General features: G+C 49.5%; 1 protein-coding gene across 3 annotated transcripts; it reads right to left on the reverse strand.

Moving 5' to 3' along the window:
* Nucleotides 1-374: 374 nt before the first annotated feature.
* On the reverse strand, nucleotides 375-19046 carry ZDHHC7 (zDHHC palmitoyltransferase 7). 3 transcript variants are annotated; one of them, XM_077310939.1, is made up of 8 exons: nucleotides 18836-19046; nucleotides 13567-13667; nucleotides 8828-9150; nucleotides 7084-7208; nucleotides 6412-6508; nucleotides 5119-5200; nucleotides 4758-4888; nucleotides 375-3987 (listed from the first exon to the last, which is right to left on the reverse strand). In XM_077310939.1, the coding sequence occupies exons 3-8, from the start codon at nucleotides 9131-9133 to the stop codon at nucleotides 3811-3813; spliced, it is 918 nt and encodes a 305-aa protein (XP_077167054.1). In that variant the 5' UTR covers nucleotides 9134-9150; nucleotides 13567-13667; nucleotides 18836-19046; the 3' UTR covers nucleotides 375-3810. The 3 variants fall into 3 exon arrangements, with proteins under 3 accessions (XP_077167054.1, XP_077167056.1, XP_077167055.1); XM_077310941.1 differs by having other exon boundaries at nucleotides 18819-19046; XM_077310940.1 differs by lacking the exon at nucleotides 18836-19046 and adding an exon at nucleotides 18163-18544.
* Between the last annotated feature and the right edge of the window lie 1312 nt (nucleotides 19047-20358).

The following is a 20358-nucleotide window of genomic DNA, read 5'->3' on the forward strand; positions in this document are numbered from 1 at the left end:
CTACAATTCCCATGAGCCCCTGCCAGCAAAAGCTGGCAGGGGCTCATGGGAATTGTAGTCCATGGACATCTGGAGGGCCAGTTTGACTACCACTGCTCCAGGGTCTCTGAGCGAACCCTTGCTGGAGATGTGAAGGACTGAACCCGGGACTTTCTGCATGCCAAGCAGATGTTCTGCCACTTGGTGTAAGGTCAGGGCTCACGGAGCCCAGGGTTTCAATGACCGGTTTTGTTTTCTGAGACAAACCAAAAGTCCTTCGCAGGCTTGCAAAGGAGGCCAGGAGCTAACTCTGAGATTGGCCTCTCCCCGCTTCACACACAGACAGCCATCTAGGTCAGGGAGGGAAAGCTAAAAACACCCCCAAACAAACAGACTTCAATTAGTCACTTTTATTTTACATATTTTTTTTTTAAAAAAAATTTACAACAGAACAAGGGATCCAAAAGCCAAGAAACTCCATTTTCATACATGCCACTCACACGTACGCGCACGCACACGCCTGCTAAGTCACACGCAGGTTTGCCTCCTTCCGAAGGGCTGTGCTGAATTCCAGCCGTAGAAGCTCGTCAAGCTCGTCACACAGACAATCGGAGGGGACAGCTAGAGTCGGTTCTCAACGGAGATGGAGGGGCCCAACAGGAAAGGCTGGCCGAGGCCATCTTGAGATCTTTGTAGCTTCCACCCTTTGTAGAATTCCTTTGTCCACTCACGATGCCTGCTTGGACGTTCCCCCACCAATATGTGCACAGACTTCATTAAAAAAAAAATCTAGCAAATACATTAAAAAATAATACACCCTGAAAAACTGCTGTATTTTTGTTCGTGGGCTCAGAGAGGACTGACAAAACCCATTTAGGTATCGCTTGCATGGAACTTTTTTTTTTTTTTTTTTGAAGAACGTGTCTTTAGAGGCATGTTCCAACCGCAGAAGGTGGCTCGCTTCCAGCTTGCTGGGAAAGGCCTAGAGTGCTTTTACTGGCACATGTATCGGTGACCTGGTTCAACCTTTTTGCGCAACGGAGGTATGAGTGGGAGTCACTCCCCTGCACCATGGACAGTCTGGAGAGGGATGCTCCACGAACAGGGCAGATTCCTGCTTATCGAAAGAGGAAAAGGGGGTGGGGGAAGAATCCAGGCTTCTGTGTTAAGGGCACATACCCCGTACACTGCATGATGGGCAAGTACGGGTGGGCAAGAATATATGCCGACACCTATACCACGCAAAGCAGGTTGATGGCCACGTGTGCAGCATGAATCAGGCTCTGGCCTCACGCTGGCCCTGTTTGGTCTCCTCCTCTCCCTGTGCCAAGGGGGTCGATCAGGAAGGTCCCACGGGGGTGCCTCTCTGGACATCATTCCCATCCCGATATGAGACCTAAGCAAGTCAACCGTGCACCAGGGGACGATGGTGGGTAGATAAGCCACAAGGAATCCGAAATTAATATTGCAGGCTGACCATCAGCTCATGGGCTGGAGTGCCAACGATGAGCAGAGCCAGGAAGAGGGGGCCCCCCGTCAGAACACGGGCACTGGCAGTGATGCTTCCAGCTCTCACTGCTGAAGAGACAAGTTGTCTGCCGAAAAAAATTTTATTTATCGTTTCTAGACCGCGTCTCCCCGCAATCGGGGAGATCGGCTCATCAGTGGTGAGAAGCACCGGTGTCAAAAGTGGCGAATGGTGCTTCAGCGATGCTGAAACACACACACAGATGCGCATACAAACGTCTGTTTTTGGACTACCGCCATGGGATCGAAGGCTCTCCAGCCATGAAGCGCTGTGGTGCCACCGGCAAAGCAAAAGGCCAACCCTGATAGTTTTAAGGCAAGTTTGATGACAGGAAGTTTGCTTCTTCGGCTCCCCCCACCCCTTTCCAGGCACACACACTGCAAGTTTGAAGCCAGTCCTCTTTGTACTATTATGTGACATACCCTCTCCATTCCCTACTGGTTTGAGAACACATTCAAATGCTGTGTCTTTTCCCCCTCCTTTCTCTACAAAGGGCAGCCAGTGTTGCTTAGTTGCCATTCACCTCTCCACCTGGGAATCCCTGATGCTGGCAATTCTCCAAATGCATTCTTTTTGTCCCCTACCAGTAGGGCTAGATTTGCACACCTATCCCTAGAGGTATCTTCCCGCCTCTCTTACTGATAACGCTAAGCGGACGCAGCTATGCTAACTGCTACACAGCCTGCTCTGGGTGGCACTGTGCCTTTAAGATCACGCAAAAACGTCAGGATTCTAAATGCGCTGCCAGCTGATGCCTGAACCACCCCTTGGCATGTGTGGGAGCTACGATGTACACCAGGTGCGCTCACATATGCTAGAGCACCCTCAATAAGCAGGGAAGTATCACATGCAAATCCCTTTGAAAGTGCAGAGGTGACGCCCCAGTTGCTGAAGGGAATGATTTAAGCCTGAGCATGCATGAGCTGGGTACGCGCATAGAACTGTGTGCCTGCAAAGCATAGAACTGGATCCACAAGGTGAGCAATTAAGACCCTTCGGAACAAGAATGGCTCGTTTCTAAATAGCACGGTAAACGCTGGGCAGAAGCCATCTTGCTTAAAGAGACGTCCCACTTTAGCTTTTTGGGGAAAAAATGCAGGTCATGCCGTACAATGGAAATCCTTAACCTACTGACTTTGCCTGGAGTGACAACCTCGCAGGCACCAACCCTGAAGCATGGGCAGCTTCTGACAACATGCGCCAGAGGGGAAGGGGGGGGAATGCATTAATGAAACTGGAAGAGGTCGGCCGCATTGAGAGCCTTCCAACCTGCAAGAAGTTGGTTTCACAAGAAGTTTCCGGCCCCAGCTGCAAGCTGACAGAGCCCTCCTTCAACACACCTAAGGGGCAGAAACTCAGTTCCCTTAATTTATCACCGTGTGAAAACTGGGGTAGAGTTTTGGGGTGGAAGATACTATGGGACTGCTGCACGTTTAAGCATTTACAATTAACGCCCCCAAAGGATTCAATCCGCCGTGAGCCAAGGGAATTGAGGGGTGCTTGTTATCCCTTAGACCAGGGATAATCAACCTGTGGTCCTCTAGATGCCCATGGACTACAATTCCCATGAGCCCCTGCCAGCGTTTGCTGGCAGGGGCTCATGGGAATTGTAGTCCATGGGCATCTAGAGGGCCGCCGTTTGACTACCCCTGCCTTAGACAGTCTGGCAATGCAACCGTGGATCACAGGCTTTTTGGAGGTGTTTACCTAACAGAAATACAGCTCTCGCTGGACTCAAAAGACAGAACAGAAAAATTACATTACAAGATTGAGCTCTGCCTTGAAACCGCCGGGATGAAAAGAAGATTTGCGCTTTGCGGATGGTTCCTGGCCTTTTGTAACCTTATGCAGCATGATTGACAACTTCACCTCAGCACACAAGTCTTATAAAAACAGCAGAGGTAAACTCTTAAAAAAAGACGTATCAAATAAAAAGGGGCTTGACAAAAAGAAAAAAAGGAGGGGAAAGCAGAATTAGTCCTGTAAAATAATAAGTTACAGTAGTAAGATGATGTTTTGGCTTCTTCAGTGTGACTGTCCATCTTTCCTGGGTCTCGTTTCTGCTTCCTGCTCAAAAGCCACACTTGGGAGTGTCTGGCTGGCAATTCCAAGAGTTAATGAGATGTTGGTGACTATAAACGTATAAAATTCTGCTTGCTACAAGCAAAACGTCTCACTTGTGTCAACCTCCATTGGTCACAGGTTCAAGGAGGGCGGCCTTCTCTCCTGGCCCCAAATAAATACTACAGACTACTTCTTGGAGTTATGTGGAGGTCAGTCCCAGCATGATTTCCTGGGTGGGCTCAGACAGAAAACTCTGGGCCTCCTTTTTTGGCTCTCAGCATCAGCCGCTTGATCCGGAATCCTGCAAAAGGATTGATCCACAGCAGGGAAGGCTGGCCCCCGAAGACAGATTTCATCCCTTCCCAGCGTAACCTCCGCTCCCAGGTGGGCTTTTCGCTCTTTAGCCTTTCAATCTCCTGCAAATGTACACATACGTAGTTTTTAAACAAAGGTTAGTCAAGCACCCACTCAGATAAGTAAGTTGCCAGAGAGACCCAAGACCTGGAACCCCCTTAGTTGAAGGGCTATCTCCTTCCATATGTCCCAGTGCACCACCTATGGTCCCCACACAACTCTCTCACTACTGTTTGGCACCAGCCAGAGCCCAGGACTTCCCATGGTGGCCCCAGCTCTGCGGAATAGACTCACTGGAGAGATGGGGAAGGTTAGAAGGTTAGGGACTCCCTTGGAGATCTGCAGGAGGTGCTGCAAGTCCTGCTTGTTTGCCAGTGAGTTTGAATGGCAGGCATCTTTTAAAGGGGTGTGTGTGTGAATTTACTATTTTAAATTTGGTTTCAACTGAAAATGCATCGAACCATTTATCCCCTGCTTTTCTTGACTCTCAGGAGTCTCACACTGGCTTACAATCACTCTCCTTCCCACACAACAGTTCACTTGTGAGGTGGGAGGGGCGGAGAGTGTTCTGAGAGAACTGCGACTGGTTCCCCAGAACTCTTGGGCCACTACACCACACCAGCTGATAAAAGAAATAAAACACTGGCTCCATCCAGAGCTCAAATACACCAGAACCCACCTGCCACAAGCGTGGATCTGATTGGCTGCTGCCCTTGCGTGCTCCCTCCCCCTGTGATGCCCGCCTACTAGCCTCTGTTTGTGCGGGAAATTGTAACAGAGGCAAAACTCGAGAGCTCAAAGCCCAACAATAAGCACGGCGTTCGAATCTTACTGTTTCGTCGTTGCATATCGAATGGATCTGGGTGCCGAACATCACCGCCGTGAACGTGAGAAACAGAAAACCCTCAAGGCACAAGAAAATCAGCAGGATCACAGTCACGGGCGGGGAAAAGCCACTGCATTCTGGGGAGAGAGAAAACCAAAATGTTGGAGGGAACCACACCATGAAGAGGACGTGGGAAAATCCTACCATTTAGGAAAAAATCTACATCTTATTTAAAATGCTTCCCACTCTCCTCTCTCTAGCAGAAGGCTGAAGGCAGCAGAAGTTTAAAATGTTACTTCTGCAAAAGCAGGCTCCGCAAGCATTCTGTAAATAAATTAAAACAAACACGCTCCAAGTGCAGACTTACCAGTCCACTGTCCTCTGACACAGGAGAAGAACTGAAACCCGCACAGGATGAGAGCATGAGCAGAAATTAGAGCTATGTACATCTGGAAGCAAGAGAAACGGTTGGCTGGTCAGTGTTAAACGGCAGGGCAGCGGTCCGAGGCAGAGAAGTGAGAAGTGAGAAGCACGTCTCCTCAGTCCTCCTTATACGGCACGGCCAGAAACCTGAAGTGTTAGTAAGGGCCGGAATGCCTCTAGTGGATTATTTGATTTCTAAATGTCTTTTACAGAAACTGACAGCTGTCCCTTACTGCAAAGTGCATTTAGAGAATTCATTTGGTTCCGTAAGAGGGCGGGAACAGGCCTGCTGGATCGGAACACAGGTTCAGGCAGTCCAGCCTGCTATTTCCACCTGTACCTAACCAGGAGAAAAGAGCGAGAGTCCAGTAGCGCCTGAATGACTAATAGAATTTGTGGAAGGGGGTGAGCTTTTGTGAGTCACTTGAAGGTGCCGCTGCACTCTTGCTCCTTTCTACAGCTACAGACCGACTGACACGGTGACCCACCTTGATCTATGTCTAACCGGATGCTTCTGGGAAGTCTATAAGCAAGGCACGAAGGCAAACATCTTCTATAGCTGAGAGCCAGCTTGGTGTAGCGGCTAAAGAGTGGCAGACTCTAATCTGAAGAGCAAGGTTTGATCCCCTACTCCTGGGTGACTGTGGACCAGTCACAGTTTTCTCAGATCTATTCTCACAGAACAGTTCTCTTAGAGCTCTCTCAGCCCCACCTACCTCACAGGGTGTCTGTTGTGGGGAGGAAAGGGGCTTGCATGCCACCTTTGGGACTCCTTTGGGTAGTGAAAAGCAGGAAATAAAAAACCCAGCTTTTTCTTCTACTTACTTCATTAATTTAATATAACCTTCTTCTAATACCATATAGACCAATGGCTATGACCATACCTTGGGCACAGAAATCAAAGGGATGGGGCGGGGGAGGGGAAGAGCTTTTGGACCAGCCCACCAAACCGATCTTGGCCAACCTGCTTCCCTTGCCCTTAAGCCACTGGCCTTTGCAATCCAGTCATCTTTGCTCTGTCAATTTTCTCTCCCCACATTCTCACACCCAAGTGTCTAAATGGTACATGAGAGATTTACTGCAGCCTGTACCTGGCACCAATGAGAAGCAAGGCTGTGGTTTCGCTCTGTTGTCTACCAGAATGATGGTGATTCATGCATCCCAGTTTGCAGATTGTATCCCTACAATGGCTTAGCTGGAAGTGGCTTTCAGCTGGAATAAATAATTCCCAACTCACAGTAAACAGCACAAAGAACCTCTGGTTTCTCTCCCCAACACAGTTGTTGACCCAAGGGCAGTGATGATCCATCTTCCGAATGCATCGCTTGCAAATACTAGTAGGAAGAAAGAATTTTTTTTTAAAGTTATGTTATATGCTTTGCGGGGTGGGAGGTCATCTGTCTGAAGAGCAGGGTTACTGGCATGTAGGGTACACATTTATTTGCTTACTAAAAATGGTGTAGACATGTGTTTCCCCAAGGCACAAGAAGAAAGGAAAGCGGATTTTGAAACTATGGCACACCTTGGGTCGATTCAGAACGCCAAAGCAGCCGCTGAAACATTACTTCTGAAGATGACCGCGTGCTGCAGTTAGCCTGATGACATGACATCAGGTAGTTTCCCAAAGGACGGAGTGCCAATCACCAGCTGCACTCGCAACATGGTTTCCTGGGGAAACAACCTTTCAGGATCATGCCCAGCTGCCAATAAGAAAAGGAGACCACATGAACTGCAGCGGCCTTATCTTTCATTCAGGCCCAGGCAGCCATGAAAAGTGGGCAGCTCAAACCACCCTGAGAAGACAGACAAGAGAAACGCATGCTTCGAGGAAGCATCTTCAAGACAGGACCAGGTGTTTCCTACATTTGTTAAAAAAAAAACAGACCCAAAAAGTGGCATCGATCTGTACCTGCAGTGGTGGGCGCGCTCCGGTTTGATGCTGCAGCACTTGGGGCATTTGTAGATCACCTCGCCGGGTTTCAGCTGCAAACTCTCCATGTACTCCTTTGTAGCGTTTCCTTTGGGAACAGCCCCCTGAGGTGTGCCAGACGAAAGACAGACAGTGTCTCAACTGGGCTGCACTGAGCAAAATGGCTCTCAAAGTCATAACTGAGTAGGGACTGTGGCCCATACTACCGTACATAGCTTGCTACAACTAGAATCCTACTACGAAGTTCTTGCATTGTTTAATGTGTCTAGTTTGATTCTTTATTTTAAAAGAGAAAGATTTCTTGCTGGGTCTGGACCAGCATTTCTCAACCTTTTTACCATTAAGAAACCACTGAAACATTCTTCAGGCTTACAGAAACCCTGGAAGTGATGTCAGCAGACCACGCCTTCCTGCCACTCCCCCAGAAGTCACGTCGCCAGGAGTGACATCACCCAGACACGCCCACCAGGCCTGCAAGGAATTGTTTGGCTGGGACCCCTTTCTTTCGCATCCCCTCCAGGCACATCATTGGCCATGAGGTGGGGCGGGGTGGGGGGGTCAATATGGCCATATATGGTCATATCACCCAATTAGTGTGCGTGGATGGATGGATGGATAGATAGATGGATAGATGGACAGATGAGGTCTCGATCCTATTTCTTTGTTGGTGGTACTGCATCTCTCAGGAGTGCCGGTGAGAAAGGGACACTATAAATAACTTAATCAAATAAGCAAAACACTCAGCAATGGAGAACAGGCAGACTCCCTGAAGGTAGAAAGGAGTTTTGGGCAGGAGAGACAGGGCAGCAAAGGCAGGGAGGCCCTGGAGTCTGACGGGCAAGGGCAGGGAAGCACTCTGAAGGCAGGGACGAGGAGGCTGGGCTGGGGACCGAACTGGAAAGAAAGAGAAGAGTTTGCGTCATTTGCGAGTCGCAAACGACAGTTTAATCTTGCAGTCATTCCCTCAATTATTAAACCCCAAAGCTGCGCTTCGGGCCAACACTTTGACAGCATTTTGTGATGCTGCTGCTGCTGATATGCAAAAATCGTTTTTAAAGGGACAGACCATTTGTACTACGATTTTTAGAAAAGCAGATTCTTGGTGACTGACCTAAGAATGAGCCAGGGATGAAAAGAGGTATGCAAAAGGTTCCATGCCGTGGCTGCAGGGGGCTCGCACCGACCTACACAATGGAGAGGCTTCTTAGAAGTCCAGCCACAACACCGTGCTCTCCTGCTTCAGTCCCTGGCAGCTGAAAATGTGACCTTGAGCCAGGAGAACACACATGCTGTGTGCACAGCTAAACTCTTTTCTCCTCTTCCAGCCTTGGGGTGCATGCAAATCGGCTCTCTTGATCCCAGAGTCAGCCACCAAACTGCCAGTAAAACCGAAAGGAAAGCTTTGAACAAAAAACTAGGGGGGGAAAAGATAGAAAGGTGGACACTAGGACCTACGGGGAATCGTGCCCTAAGGTAGGGGCTCAGCAGGAAGTGGAAAGTAAGAAACACGCTTGACCAATGAGCAATACGCAGAAATGTGCCATTTTCTCACCAGTTCCTATACAGGCCTAGGTCTCTTCATCAGACAGCTGCTACCTTGAAGAGGCACCTGTACTGCTGCAGAGGTGTTAAGCAATTCTGCCTGCAAATAATGCACAGGTCTGCCCAAGGGCTCAACACGCACCAGACGGTGAGGTGATGCAAGAGAAAAGCCCCTACTCACGGGATCGGTCAGCATCGTTCTCAGGTGAGAGGACAACGCCAGCACCGCCAAGCAGTTGAAGAGCACCCCGTTGACGAGGGAGTACCAAAAGTCCTTGGAAGGCAGCAGCATGACAAACGTCACTACAAAATCTGCATAGACCACCAGGAGCCACGTCATAACTGCGCAGACCATCCCGCAACCGTCGCGGATGAACCAAACCCTGTCAGCCATGTCGGCCTCCGAGGACGAGGAATCGTAGCTGTCATTTTCGGCAAGCAGCGGGTGATGCTCAACGTCGCGGAACCTGTGCCCAGATGACTGCATGATTTTCTGGACGGGCCCTTGGGGAAAACAGCGAGAGGACAGTGATGCACCACAGCACTTTGACAGCAGATGTCTCGTTTTGTTACGGCGGGATGCAAGCGGTTCTCTTTGCAGAGGCTATATCACTGCTAGGAACTTTGCAAGGAGACGGGCTTTAACATAAAGGCCTTGAACTTCCAACTGCAGCGGCCCTGATGTCTTGCCTCTTCCCTTTCTCCTCAACACACACCGGCAATTTGTTATTGTCATCAGGACACATGTGCATTCAGACTGCTCCGAGAGCCACCTGCACGCTCTTACAGACTCAGAAGAGACAGCGCTACACTGACCTTGGGAAAGCACAAGTGTGCACTACACACGGAGGAAACAATGACACACAGAGAGAAAAAGAGTGAGAAAGACCTGAGGGAGAGAAGCTGCAAGACACAGAGGGGTGGGGAAAAAGAGGATTTTTAACAGACAAAATCCCTTATTAAAATAGTAACCCGGGCTGCAAGTCCCAGGTTCAATTCCAGGCCTTTCCAGTTAAAAGAAACAGGCAGTTAGTGACGCAAAAAAAATTCTACCTGGAGAGCTCCTGCTGGACTGAGTACACAGCGCTGCCCTTGACAAATCTGATTTGGTGTCAGGCAACTTCGTGGGTTTCTGTGTGTTTATGTGACAAACCAATCCAGTTGCAAGTGGTTACTATAGAACAATACTCTGATAGCCAGTAATGTGAGGACGCACCCAAACACTCCCTGCATATTAAAAAGAACCCTCTCCCTACAAACAGAAAACTAGCATATCACAGAGAAGGATTTAAATCAAATTCTGCGCCAGCTGTGCTGTTGTCTAATAGTGGGACAGTTTTTTCACTTAGCAGCATTCAAGAATGCACTTCTTCCTCCTACTTGAACTCTTAGAACAGGGTTACCCATTCTGCCAGCGTGGTGTGGTGGTGAAGAGTGGCGGCTTCTAACCTGGCGAACTGGGTTTGAGTCCTTGTTCCTCCACATGCAGCCAGCTGGGTAACCTCGGGGTAGTCACAGTCTTGATAGTTCTGCTCCTGCAGAGCAGTTCTCTCAGAGCTCTCTTGCCCCCACCTACCTCACAGGGTATTTGTTGTGGGGAGAGGAAGGGAAGGCGATTGTAAGATGCATTGAGACTCCTTCGGGCAGGGAAAAGCGGCACATAAGAACCAACTCTTCTTCTGCCTCTCGTGTTTCTGCCACAGTGCCCAAGTCTGCTTCCTGTTTGTAGGACCCGATGAGCAGCAAGGCTTTTCTCCCATCTTCAAAGCAAAGCTAACAAATTTAGTGTTTGGCTGGAAGCCCATTCAAGCCACAGTAGCACGATGGCAAAAACTATGGATGGGAAAGACCCCAGTCTGAATCTCCCCCGGCCGTGAACTAGCTGGGAGGGCTACTTCCTCTCGGCCACACACTTACAAGATGGGGACGATCCTACTTACACACCTTACCAGCTAGTGTAAGCATTATCAGGGTAAGCCCTGGCCTGGATGGTCCAGTGTAGCCTGATTTTGCAAGCTCTTGGAAGTGAAGAGGGGTTGGCGCCGATTAGTGCTCGGAGGGGAGACCACAGGGGCTGCTACCCAGACGCAGGTAATAACAAATCACCTTCTCTGGACTCAAAAGCCCTACGAGGTCACCACAGATCAGCTGCGGCCTGACAACACTTCCCACCCCTGCGTGGAGGCTCTGCATAGTCAGAAGTGCTGAACTCAACGCTAATTATTACATTCCGATTGAAAATGTACTCCTGTGTAGCTGAAAGAGGCGAGAATGCAGTTGATTCCATATGGTGCTGGCAAGAACAGTCCCTAATGCACACACAGCCAAAAAAAAAAAAAAACCATGCTCAATTTACACAATGACTCAGCAGAAAGAGGCGAAAGGCTTGGAGACGCAGCACCAGCAGCAGAATCTCTGCGAGGGGCTGTGCTCGGTGACTTCAGCGAGCAATTTCATCCTGGTGACAGATGTTCTCACATTTGGTCCTTCAAAAGCGCAGCACTCTGTGGGGCCGGTTGTCTCTTCTCTGCCTTATGGAGTGAGACTGTGTTCTCGGGAGAAAACGGCTCGTTTGATGCTCGTTCTTGGGCTGAACGGCTTTAAATCAGAGCAATCAATGATTTAAATCACTGGAAACAACCACCTCAGTGCTAAGAGCGTTGCTATATTCAGTTTATTTACCAGTGATGGATGGCCGTAAACTGTAAAGAGCATTGTTGCTAGTAAACAGAACCTTTATACAGCCATAGAGCCGAAACCAAACCCCATTGCTGAGTGGCAGAGTTATATCAGCCAGGGACAAAGAGAAGCTAAGTTCAGACGCGACACGAAGCCTTCCCCATTGCTCACTCTCCCTTTTGCACATCTCGGTATGTCTGATAGAGGCTCATCCGTTAGTCCAAGAGACGACCGCTGATTGCTTGTTGTAAATTGAGACACGGTGTTTTTACAAGCTGAAACGTTAATTTTTTTTTTTATTGCCAATTTTTGTGAACCCAGGTGGCTCTACTTCTGCAGACTGCGAAAACAGGGCTTTTCCCCCAGCAAATGTACTTTGTTGGCAGGATCTCGAAATTACATTTGGTGCCTTTGGTGGTGCTACAAACAGGCTCTTTTGCACACTTGCCTCATTAAAATCGGATTGCAGCAGGCGCAGGGGGGAGGTCCGTGTGAGTTTACGCCTATCTCTACAAATTGTCAGAACTCTGCAGCCAGACCCCCCAGAGGGCGAGGAATAGCATGAAACCCTAGAAGCACACAGTCCTGAAATCACTATTGATTCTGTGCCGTTAAGGGCCTGAAAGCACTTCACTGATTTGGCAGTGTCCAAGCAGATGCTTCGTTGCCTGCTCCCCCCCCCCCAATAGCTTCCTTCCCCATTGGCCAGCAATGTTGAATGTCTGCTTAAACAAGGCAGTGCCTTAAAGCAGCTGTCCCCAACCCCTGGTCTGGAGACCGGTACTGGTCCGTGGATCAGTCGGTACCGGGCCGTGGCTCCTCCTCCCTGGCTGCTGCCTCGGGGGCTGCCCTGCCACTCTGCCACCGGCTCACCTTTGGTGCTCTCCAGTGGCCGCCATGGCTGGGGCTCCCCCTTGGCATGGCACTGCGCTGGTAGCACCCCCCAGTGGGCACCGGGAATTCAGGGGCGCCAGCGGGAAAGCAAGTGGAGCAGGGGCTCAGGCAGTGGCAGTGACATCCCTCGGCAAAAGACTCCCCCCCCCCCCCCGGCCTCAGTAAAATTGTCAAGCGTTGACCGGTCCCCAGTGATAAAAAGGTTGGGGACCACTGTCCTAGACTCTTCAAAAAAACAAATTTCATGCAAACAGGTGAAGCCTAAAATGTGCTGACCTGAGAAATGTGCCAGCAGCAGCTTCATTCCCGTTTTGCTCACATGCGTCCTGAGGACGGCTAGGCATCTCAACAAAAGGCCAGCCTCTACAGCATCTCACTTTTATTTCCTTTTTAAGTGCAAAGTTCCATTGGTGTAATTGACATTAATAACCCACAAACTCAAGCCATTAGCGCATCGTTATTATGCCATGGTGAGGCAAGATCACACTTATCTGCTGAGCAGTAATCTTCACTGGGTGAATAGTAATGGTGTAATATCCTGGACAAGGGACACAGTCATTTCTGCAAAGCAACTGACAGCTTAATCTACCGGGCAGTTCCCCATAGCAAATATTTAGCTCTACTGTGGTTCCCCTGCCAGAGGCAATGGCTATACTGCAAGGCCAATGGCTACAGCACGAAACAGATAGGGAAGGAATTGTGTCTTACTGAACAAATATGAGATGCTGGATGCCAGGAAAGACTGTGTGTGTGAGGGGGGTGGGGGTGGAATCTAGCCCAACGTTACTTGTTGGAGGCAAAATCTTACGTCACTTCTGACTTGCAAATTGCAGAGAACAACAAATTACAAACCCATTTATGTTGGAGCAGGAGGGGAGGCCTCACGACCCCATAAATAATACAATGCTTACAATGAATTGACAGTTATACTGTTATCCACCTAAGCTGCGTGCCATTTTAAAACAAACACACCACAGACCTGGTAGCTGCAACACGGCAGTTACTTAAAGCACGGCTGAGCTGTCATTGCGCTGCAGCCGGCTTGCCAGTCGGATCCAGCAGTGTCCTCTGGACCATCGCTTTGTGATGGCCTGCATAACTGCCAGTTCATTCGCCGAGCAGTTACATGCAAACTGCCTGCTTACAGCAGGGCCTCATTGCAGGGATGTTCTGTTGTGACTTGTTCAAGGGCACTCCACCTTCATCTGCTGCTTTGCTCGAGAAATTCTGAAAAGAAGTCGCCTTGGGTCAAAGCCTCCCCTTGGAGAGGTGAAAAGGTATTTAACAATGCAACTGGCCCGAAGCCTCCAGGGACAGCCTGAGTCGACCACTCAAACCAACACCTACCTGACGAGGATTTGAGAGCACTACTCTGACATCCCACCTTTCCTTTGGGCGTCTACGATGCACACAGTCATACTTGATGTAACCGGCATAGTTGATGTAACCTGCAGAGACAGAACAAAGCCGCACATCAGCCACAGCTGTAAGAGAGAAGGGCCAGGAAGGCATCGTCTGGGAGGGAGGCACAGCAAATCTGCAGAACATGAAAACACGCATCTGGTTTTGCGAGGACTTTGGTCCTGCCCCCTGATTCATGGATCGAATGCAGACATCTACCATCCCCCTCCGAAAGGCTGACCCTCTAGGAAAACAGACTGGGGGGCTTCTCCGTATTCTTGATCGCTCCTGACGTTAAGTGTGACTTGCCGCCAACTGTTTCGTGAAATCTGAGGCTCAAACCATTTGCCCTGCCCATCTGCTGTCCGGCTGTCGGCCTCCTTTTCCTCCATACTCTTCTCCCACCCAGCAATTTTGCATTTGGAAAGCACAATTCTTCGTGGCTAGGAGCCATCCAGCCGCACGTCGAACTGTGTCCACATACAAGCGTTGTGCTTTCCATACAGCAGCGCCCCAGCGACTGACTGCTAAAGCGGGAGCCCCAGCTTCATTGATGCCATTGGCACTTTGGGGATCTTGAGAAAGGGAAGCAGGGGCTACTGCAAACTGCCTGCCCTGGGGACAGAATGGGCTCTTTGCAGTGGTACGTTCCAGGGAGTGGGGTGGCCCCTGCATGGCCACACACAGAACCTGCGTGTCAAATTGGCAGCTTCTCCTGGCAGTTACAAGCAGAAAAGAAGAAAGAGCCCAGGAACACCTTAAAGATCAACAAAATCTGCAGCTGGGTTTGAGCTTAGCGAGTCACTGCTCACTTCTTTAGGTACTCATGAAAGCTCCTACCTTGCCACAAATCAAGGTAGTGTTTATGGTGCGACTGGACTTTTGCTGTCTTCTGCTGCTGCAGACAGACTAGCACAGTTACTCATTTCGATCTATGATTCGGAGGAGACTCTTGAGAATAGCACCGCAACTTCGAGCACTTGCACATAATTCTGTGGCCGCAGATGTAACTGGGGAAAATCGCACGGGGGCCCAAAAGGAAAAGGCCACACTCACAGAAGACTCTGAACGTGGGCACTTCCAGCACAAGTTAGACTGTCATGTACAGTTATAGCTCTTTTTAAAAAACATACTACTTAAAAACTGCCTCTGCTAAGTAGCAAGTCAGCATCCCATCTCACATAAGGAAGCCAGGAGCATCGCTTCATTATTCTCCATCTCTTCTGTGGCAACAGCAGCTGTACCCGGGGGCTCCATCTACCTCCAAGTGCCCAATTAGCCCCCTCTTGATTATGTATTCCACGTAGGCTGCTCTCAAGATCACAGTTGCTCTATGGCAGATAGGGGTGGATTTCTGCAACTGAATATCCCAGGCAATCCTGAAGGAAAAGCAAGAGGACAAGCTGAGCTTCATCGGGAACTAATGAATTCGTTCAGAAAGCGCCATGCTGGTGTCCCCTTCTCATATCGCCTTTTCACCTTATGGAAGCGACATGCTTTGGTCTGGCATACCCCTTTCCAACAGGTAGAGCAGGAAAAAGACCCCTGCTCATCGGTCTTTTGGAACAGGGGTAGTCGACCTGTGGTCCTCCAGATGTCCATGGCCTACAATTCCCATGAGCCCCTGCCAGCATCAAGTGACATGACATACCACCCCTACCTGCAACTCACAAGGTCTCATATTCTGCAGCTTAATGTGACTTGGAAATATTTGCGGTCCTCTTCCTTTGGCTTCAGATTCCAACTGTCAACAACTGATCTGTATGTTCTGCAAACAATCGCTGAAAGCCTGAATCTGACAGCCAGCAGCTGAAAGTTCCTAGAGTATGTGAACTTGCTGCATATTTTTAAGAGGAGGAACTCCCCCCCCCCTTTCTGGGCTAGGCTGCCTTGCTGCCTTCAGGGCTTTTAAGTCTCTTTCCTGCAGTCCATGTATGACTGATTTGCTTAAGTCAACGGGAACTGTTTGATCTGCAGGCACATTTTCGCAGTGCATCTCCTCACCAATTACAGAATGCATCAGTCTGATTGGGGGGAAGGGGGGGGGCAGGATCTCTGGAGGGTAGAATAACACAGCCCTGTGGCTATAGTTTAGCCTGGCCAGACACCCACACAAGAAATTGCCTTACACTGAATCAGATCCTTGGTCGATCAAAGTCAGCATTATCTACTCACATTAGCAGCAGCTCTCTGGGGTCCCTGCCTGAGGTCATTCATATCACCTACTGCCTGATCCTTTTAACTGATGATACCGGGGATTGAATTCTGCCTGCCAAGTAGAGGCTCTTCCACTGAGCCACTTTTCAACTCCACAGTGGTAATGAGAACACTTCTCAAATCTAGAGATTCTTCGAGAAACTCCCCAGGGACATATGCACAGCATCCAGGGTGCTGTTCTGATTAGGATGCCAAACAAGGAAGTGGGAGACCCCGGTTCAAATGCTCGCTGTCATGGAAACTCACTGGGTGACCTCAGGCCAGTCACGCTCTCAGACTAATCTACCTCACAGGGGTGTTGCGAGGATAAAAATGAGGAGAGTAGAACAATGTGAGCTGCTCTGGGACCTCACTGGAAAGAAAGGCAGGCTATAAATGAAGTAAATAAATAAGTAAGCCAAAACTGTTGGCGCCTGAGAAAGTAATTTCAAAATGTTCTTGCCTTTGGAGCCTGTTAAGAAGATTAAGGATCAGAGCTTATGGTGAGAGACTGCTACACAATGTCTATTTATTTTTTATTTATTGGACGGTGTGTGTGTGTAATGAAACCAGGAGATCCTAAGTTTGTCTGGTGGCCAGGCAAGAGATGTTCAGTTTGCCTGATCCTGCATCAAGATCCGGTATTCCTCAGAGGTCACCCTTCCAAGTGCTAGCCAGGGCCAACCCTGCTCAGCTTCTGAGATCTGACGGGATCTTGCCTGGGCTTTCCAAAGGCCTGACTCATCCTGAAGCAGTTTCCTGAGTAGTCTTTCTTAAAACAGAGATGAAGGAATTAAATCAATGACTGTGTACTTTGGTTTCCCTACTGGAAAAGAAAGCAGCCAACAAAAGAATCAGTACCTGGCTCAGCAGTGGGAGTTGTTTCCCCCTCTTCAAACAAGACGGCTATAAGGAAATTATTTTAGTGCAGATACATCAGACCAAAAGGCCAACTGTCCCAGGCAAGGCCCTGATTAAACCCAGCCTTCTTCCAACTTGGATCCTGGGAACACAAAGAGTGCCAGAGGTCTTGTTCTTCTCATAAAGACTGAGACGCCTGAAAATATTCCGCACTATCTAAGAATCAGGAACATAGTGAATTCCAGTCCTGCACATCACTATTTCAAGACCCAAGGTGGAAAGTTAAATCTTGGGACAACATGGTATTTGGGGTGAAACACAAAGTCTGCAGCAGGATGGGATAATCACATTCTAGAGCAAGGGTAGTCAAACTGCGGCCCTCCAGATGTCCATGGACTACGTCCCATGAGCCCCTGCCAGCAAATGCTGGCTATGTAGACTGTATGTGGAAAACTCCATCAGACTAGTAATAGAAGCATTGTGGTGTAGTGGTTAAGAGCAGCTGCCTCTAATCCACAGAACCAGGTTTGATTCCCCACTCTTCCACATGCAGCCAGCTGGGTGAGCTTGGGCTAGTTTTCCCAGAACAGTTCTCCTTGAGCTCTCTTAGCTCCAAATACCTGATAGGGTGTCTGTTGTGGAGAGAAGGAATGGAAGGGGATTGTAAGCTGCTTTGAGATTCCTTTGGGTAGTGAAAAGCAGAGTATAAAAACCAATTATTTTAATAATATAATAATTTTCTGCACACACAAAAAAATTACTATTTCAGGAAGAAGGCTAGAATCCTTTTTTCCTGACTTGCTAGTTTTCTAACATCAGAGGATTATTTTTGCTAGCATTTATTCCTTTCAGTTTGCAAAAGTAAGCAGACAGGAGACAGCAGCCTTTGAGGGGAGTGTTAGTATTTTACCTAAAGGCCGTAATCCTATTATGCCCATATTCCTTTGAAGCAGACAGGATTACAGTCTGTGGTACTCCTACTCAAGTAAACACAGAGATCAAGATGCATGAAAGAGGGGAAGAGGGTGGAGAAGGAAAAACTACTGAAGCGCATCATAGAGTTGGAAGGGGCCATACAGGCCATCTAGTCCAACCCCCTGCTCAACGCGAAGGTGAGTGTTACCCAAATGGTCTTATTTGCCTGGTGCGCCAATGCCCAATAATGGACACACCAGAGAGATTGCAGAATTAAACACAATGTTACTGCAATCCTGGGGACCTTGGGAGCAAAGAGAAGAATCCTACGAAGCGGAATCAACACCATCTTTTTATGCATTGCAACAATAAACTTTTTAGACATGCACAGATGCCTTTTGATCACTGCACACACTTTTGCTTTATGTCTCCGTATGTGTGTGTGTATATATATACATACATAAAAACCAAAACATAAATAAATAAGCACATTTTGTCAACGATCAAGCAGACAGCCTAGAAGAGAACCCCAGCCCGAGCCTACTGGTATTAATTCATTTGGACCCTCACCTTGGTCAGTTGGGCTCTCTCCCCAGCAGACGAAAGAAAGCCCAGTGTTTCAGGGCACCTTAAAGGTTGACAGATTTTTTTTTTTTTTTGGTACGCCGACAACCAACAAGAATCACGCCATCTCAGCCTAGCCTACCTCACAGGGTTGTTGTTGCGAAGATCAAACGGAGAAGAGGAGGATAAGGCAAGAGGTGGGGGTGCAAGCGAAGCAAAGACATCCAGGACAGGACGAACATGGCTGCCACTCTGGAACCCGGCCCAAGTAAACACGCCGGGGGAAGCGGGCCCAGGACCGTGCATGGGGGCGAGAAAGGGGGCACGGGGAGGGCGCGACCCTGGGCAGCCTGCAAGCTGGGAGGGGGCTGGAGAAAAGGAGAGCACAGCCTCACATCCCTTGCCTTGCACGGGAAAGGGAGCAGAGGGGCGCGGGGGAAGCAGCAGCAGCAGCAATTAAGGGAGGGGCTCGCCTGCAGCTCCAAATGGGGAGGGGGCTTTTTTTGGGGGGGGGGTGTCTGGGGTGCAGGGAAGGCACAGGAATGCCAGTCTCCAAGGGGCGGCCCCTGCAGCGCCCGCAAGGGAAGCCGCGGGCTAGACCGAGAGGGCGTGGCCTGCGAGCCCGTGGGCGTGGCCTAGCCGGGCGAGGGGCGTGGCCTCACCTCCCTCAGCGACTCACCGTCTCTCGGTCGCCTTCAGGGCTCTCCGGGCGGCGCTGACCTTGGCGGCAACGGGGCGGGGCGGCTTCGGCGGAGGGGCATGCCGGGGCCGAGCCCATTCCCGGGGCGACGGGAGTCCTCGCCGGGCCCCGCCGGAGGCCGCGTGAGGAACCGTCGTGGGAGGCTGAGCCAGCGGCAGCTGAGGAAAACCAGCCCTCGGCAGTGCGCATGCGCCTGGCGCGAGGCGGGGCCCGGCCTGAAGGGCGCCCTTCTGCGCATGCGTCTGTGCCGCCGCCGCCGCCGAACTGGACGCAGAACGGGAGACGCCCGGATTTGTCGTCTAGTTCGGGGCGGCCGATGTCAATGCATGCATGCGCCCCCGCGGCCCTTTGCAAACGAATAACGCTTATTCCATATTATACTGGAATCGTGTTGTAGCGTAGAGCGGGATAGTGGTGAAGAGCGGCTCCCTTAGTACCACGTGGTTCTACCCCGCAAATGGCTGCGTAGCAGCGGAAGCCGGAAGTGTTCATTCATCGAATTCTGCCTCTAGGGCGCTGTTTGTGAAAGCAGTCGGCTGCGCTTGGCGCATGCGTAGTAAGCGGAAGGCACTTTAGCGGGGGCTCGCGGTTGCAGAAGTCTGGCGCCCTCGCTCGTCTTCTCGATGCGGTTGTATTTTACGATGTTATGAATTTTGTTATTTGTTATTAATGTTTGCGCATGTTGTCTGCAACTGGGACTTTATTATTATTGTTAATTTTCAATTTATTTCAATTTATGTAGGCAGATTAAAGGTATGATGTCAAAAACTCAGTCATTCGCTGTGAATTACAATACGTGATAATATGAAATATACTTATTATTTATTTTATTTATTATATTTCTATGCCGCCCTGCTGTGAGGCTCAGGGCAGTTTACATAAAACACAGGTGAGTTCATTATAACCATAATAACAATCCTAACCGTAATGTGACATTTGAATCTACCAGCGAATATTCCCGGTAAATGCGTCTTCATGAATTTTTATACTGAAACAAAATAAAACTAGCGTCATGCATCTAGTCGTAGACTGTATACAGCAGCAACAACACACATCCCAATACTTTTTGGTGCCACCATGGTGCGAAAACATAGTTCCCAAGGCATGGATATTCATGGACTGCTAGGATTTTTGCATTGGGTCATACCAAACAAACCACCTATACAAGCTGTAAAGGTAAAGGTATCCCCTGTGCAAGCACCGAGTCATGTCTGACCCTTGGGGTGACGCTCTAGCGTTTTCTTGCCAGACTCAATACAGGGTGGTTTGCCATTCCCTTCCCCAGTTATTACTGTACATTATGTACAAGCTGTACATTATGTACTCTGTAATAATGTCATATAGTCCAATGTGTTAAGCTTGCCAACTCCAATACCTGGAGCTTTGGGGGATGGAGCCTGGGAAGGGCAGGGTTTGAGGAGAGTAAGGACCTCAGCAAGGGTATACTCCTGTGGAGTCCCAAAGGAGCCATTTTCTCCAGGGGAACTGATCTTCGGGGACTG

Source organism: Paroedura picta, chromosome 14, assembly GCF_049243985.1.
Source record: "Paroedura picta isolate Pp20150507F chromosome 14, Ppicta_v3.0, whole genome shotgun sequence".
In the NCBI taxonomy this organism is placed as follows: Eukaryota; Metazoa; Chordata; class Lepidosauria; order Squamata; family Gekkonidae; genus Paroedura; species Paroedura picta.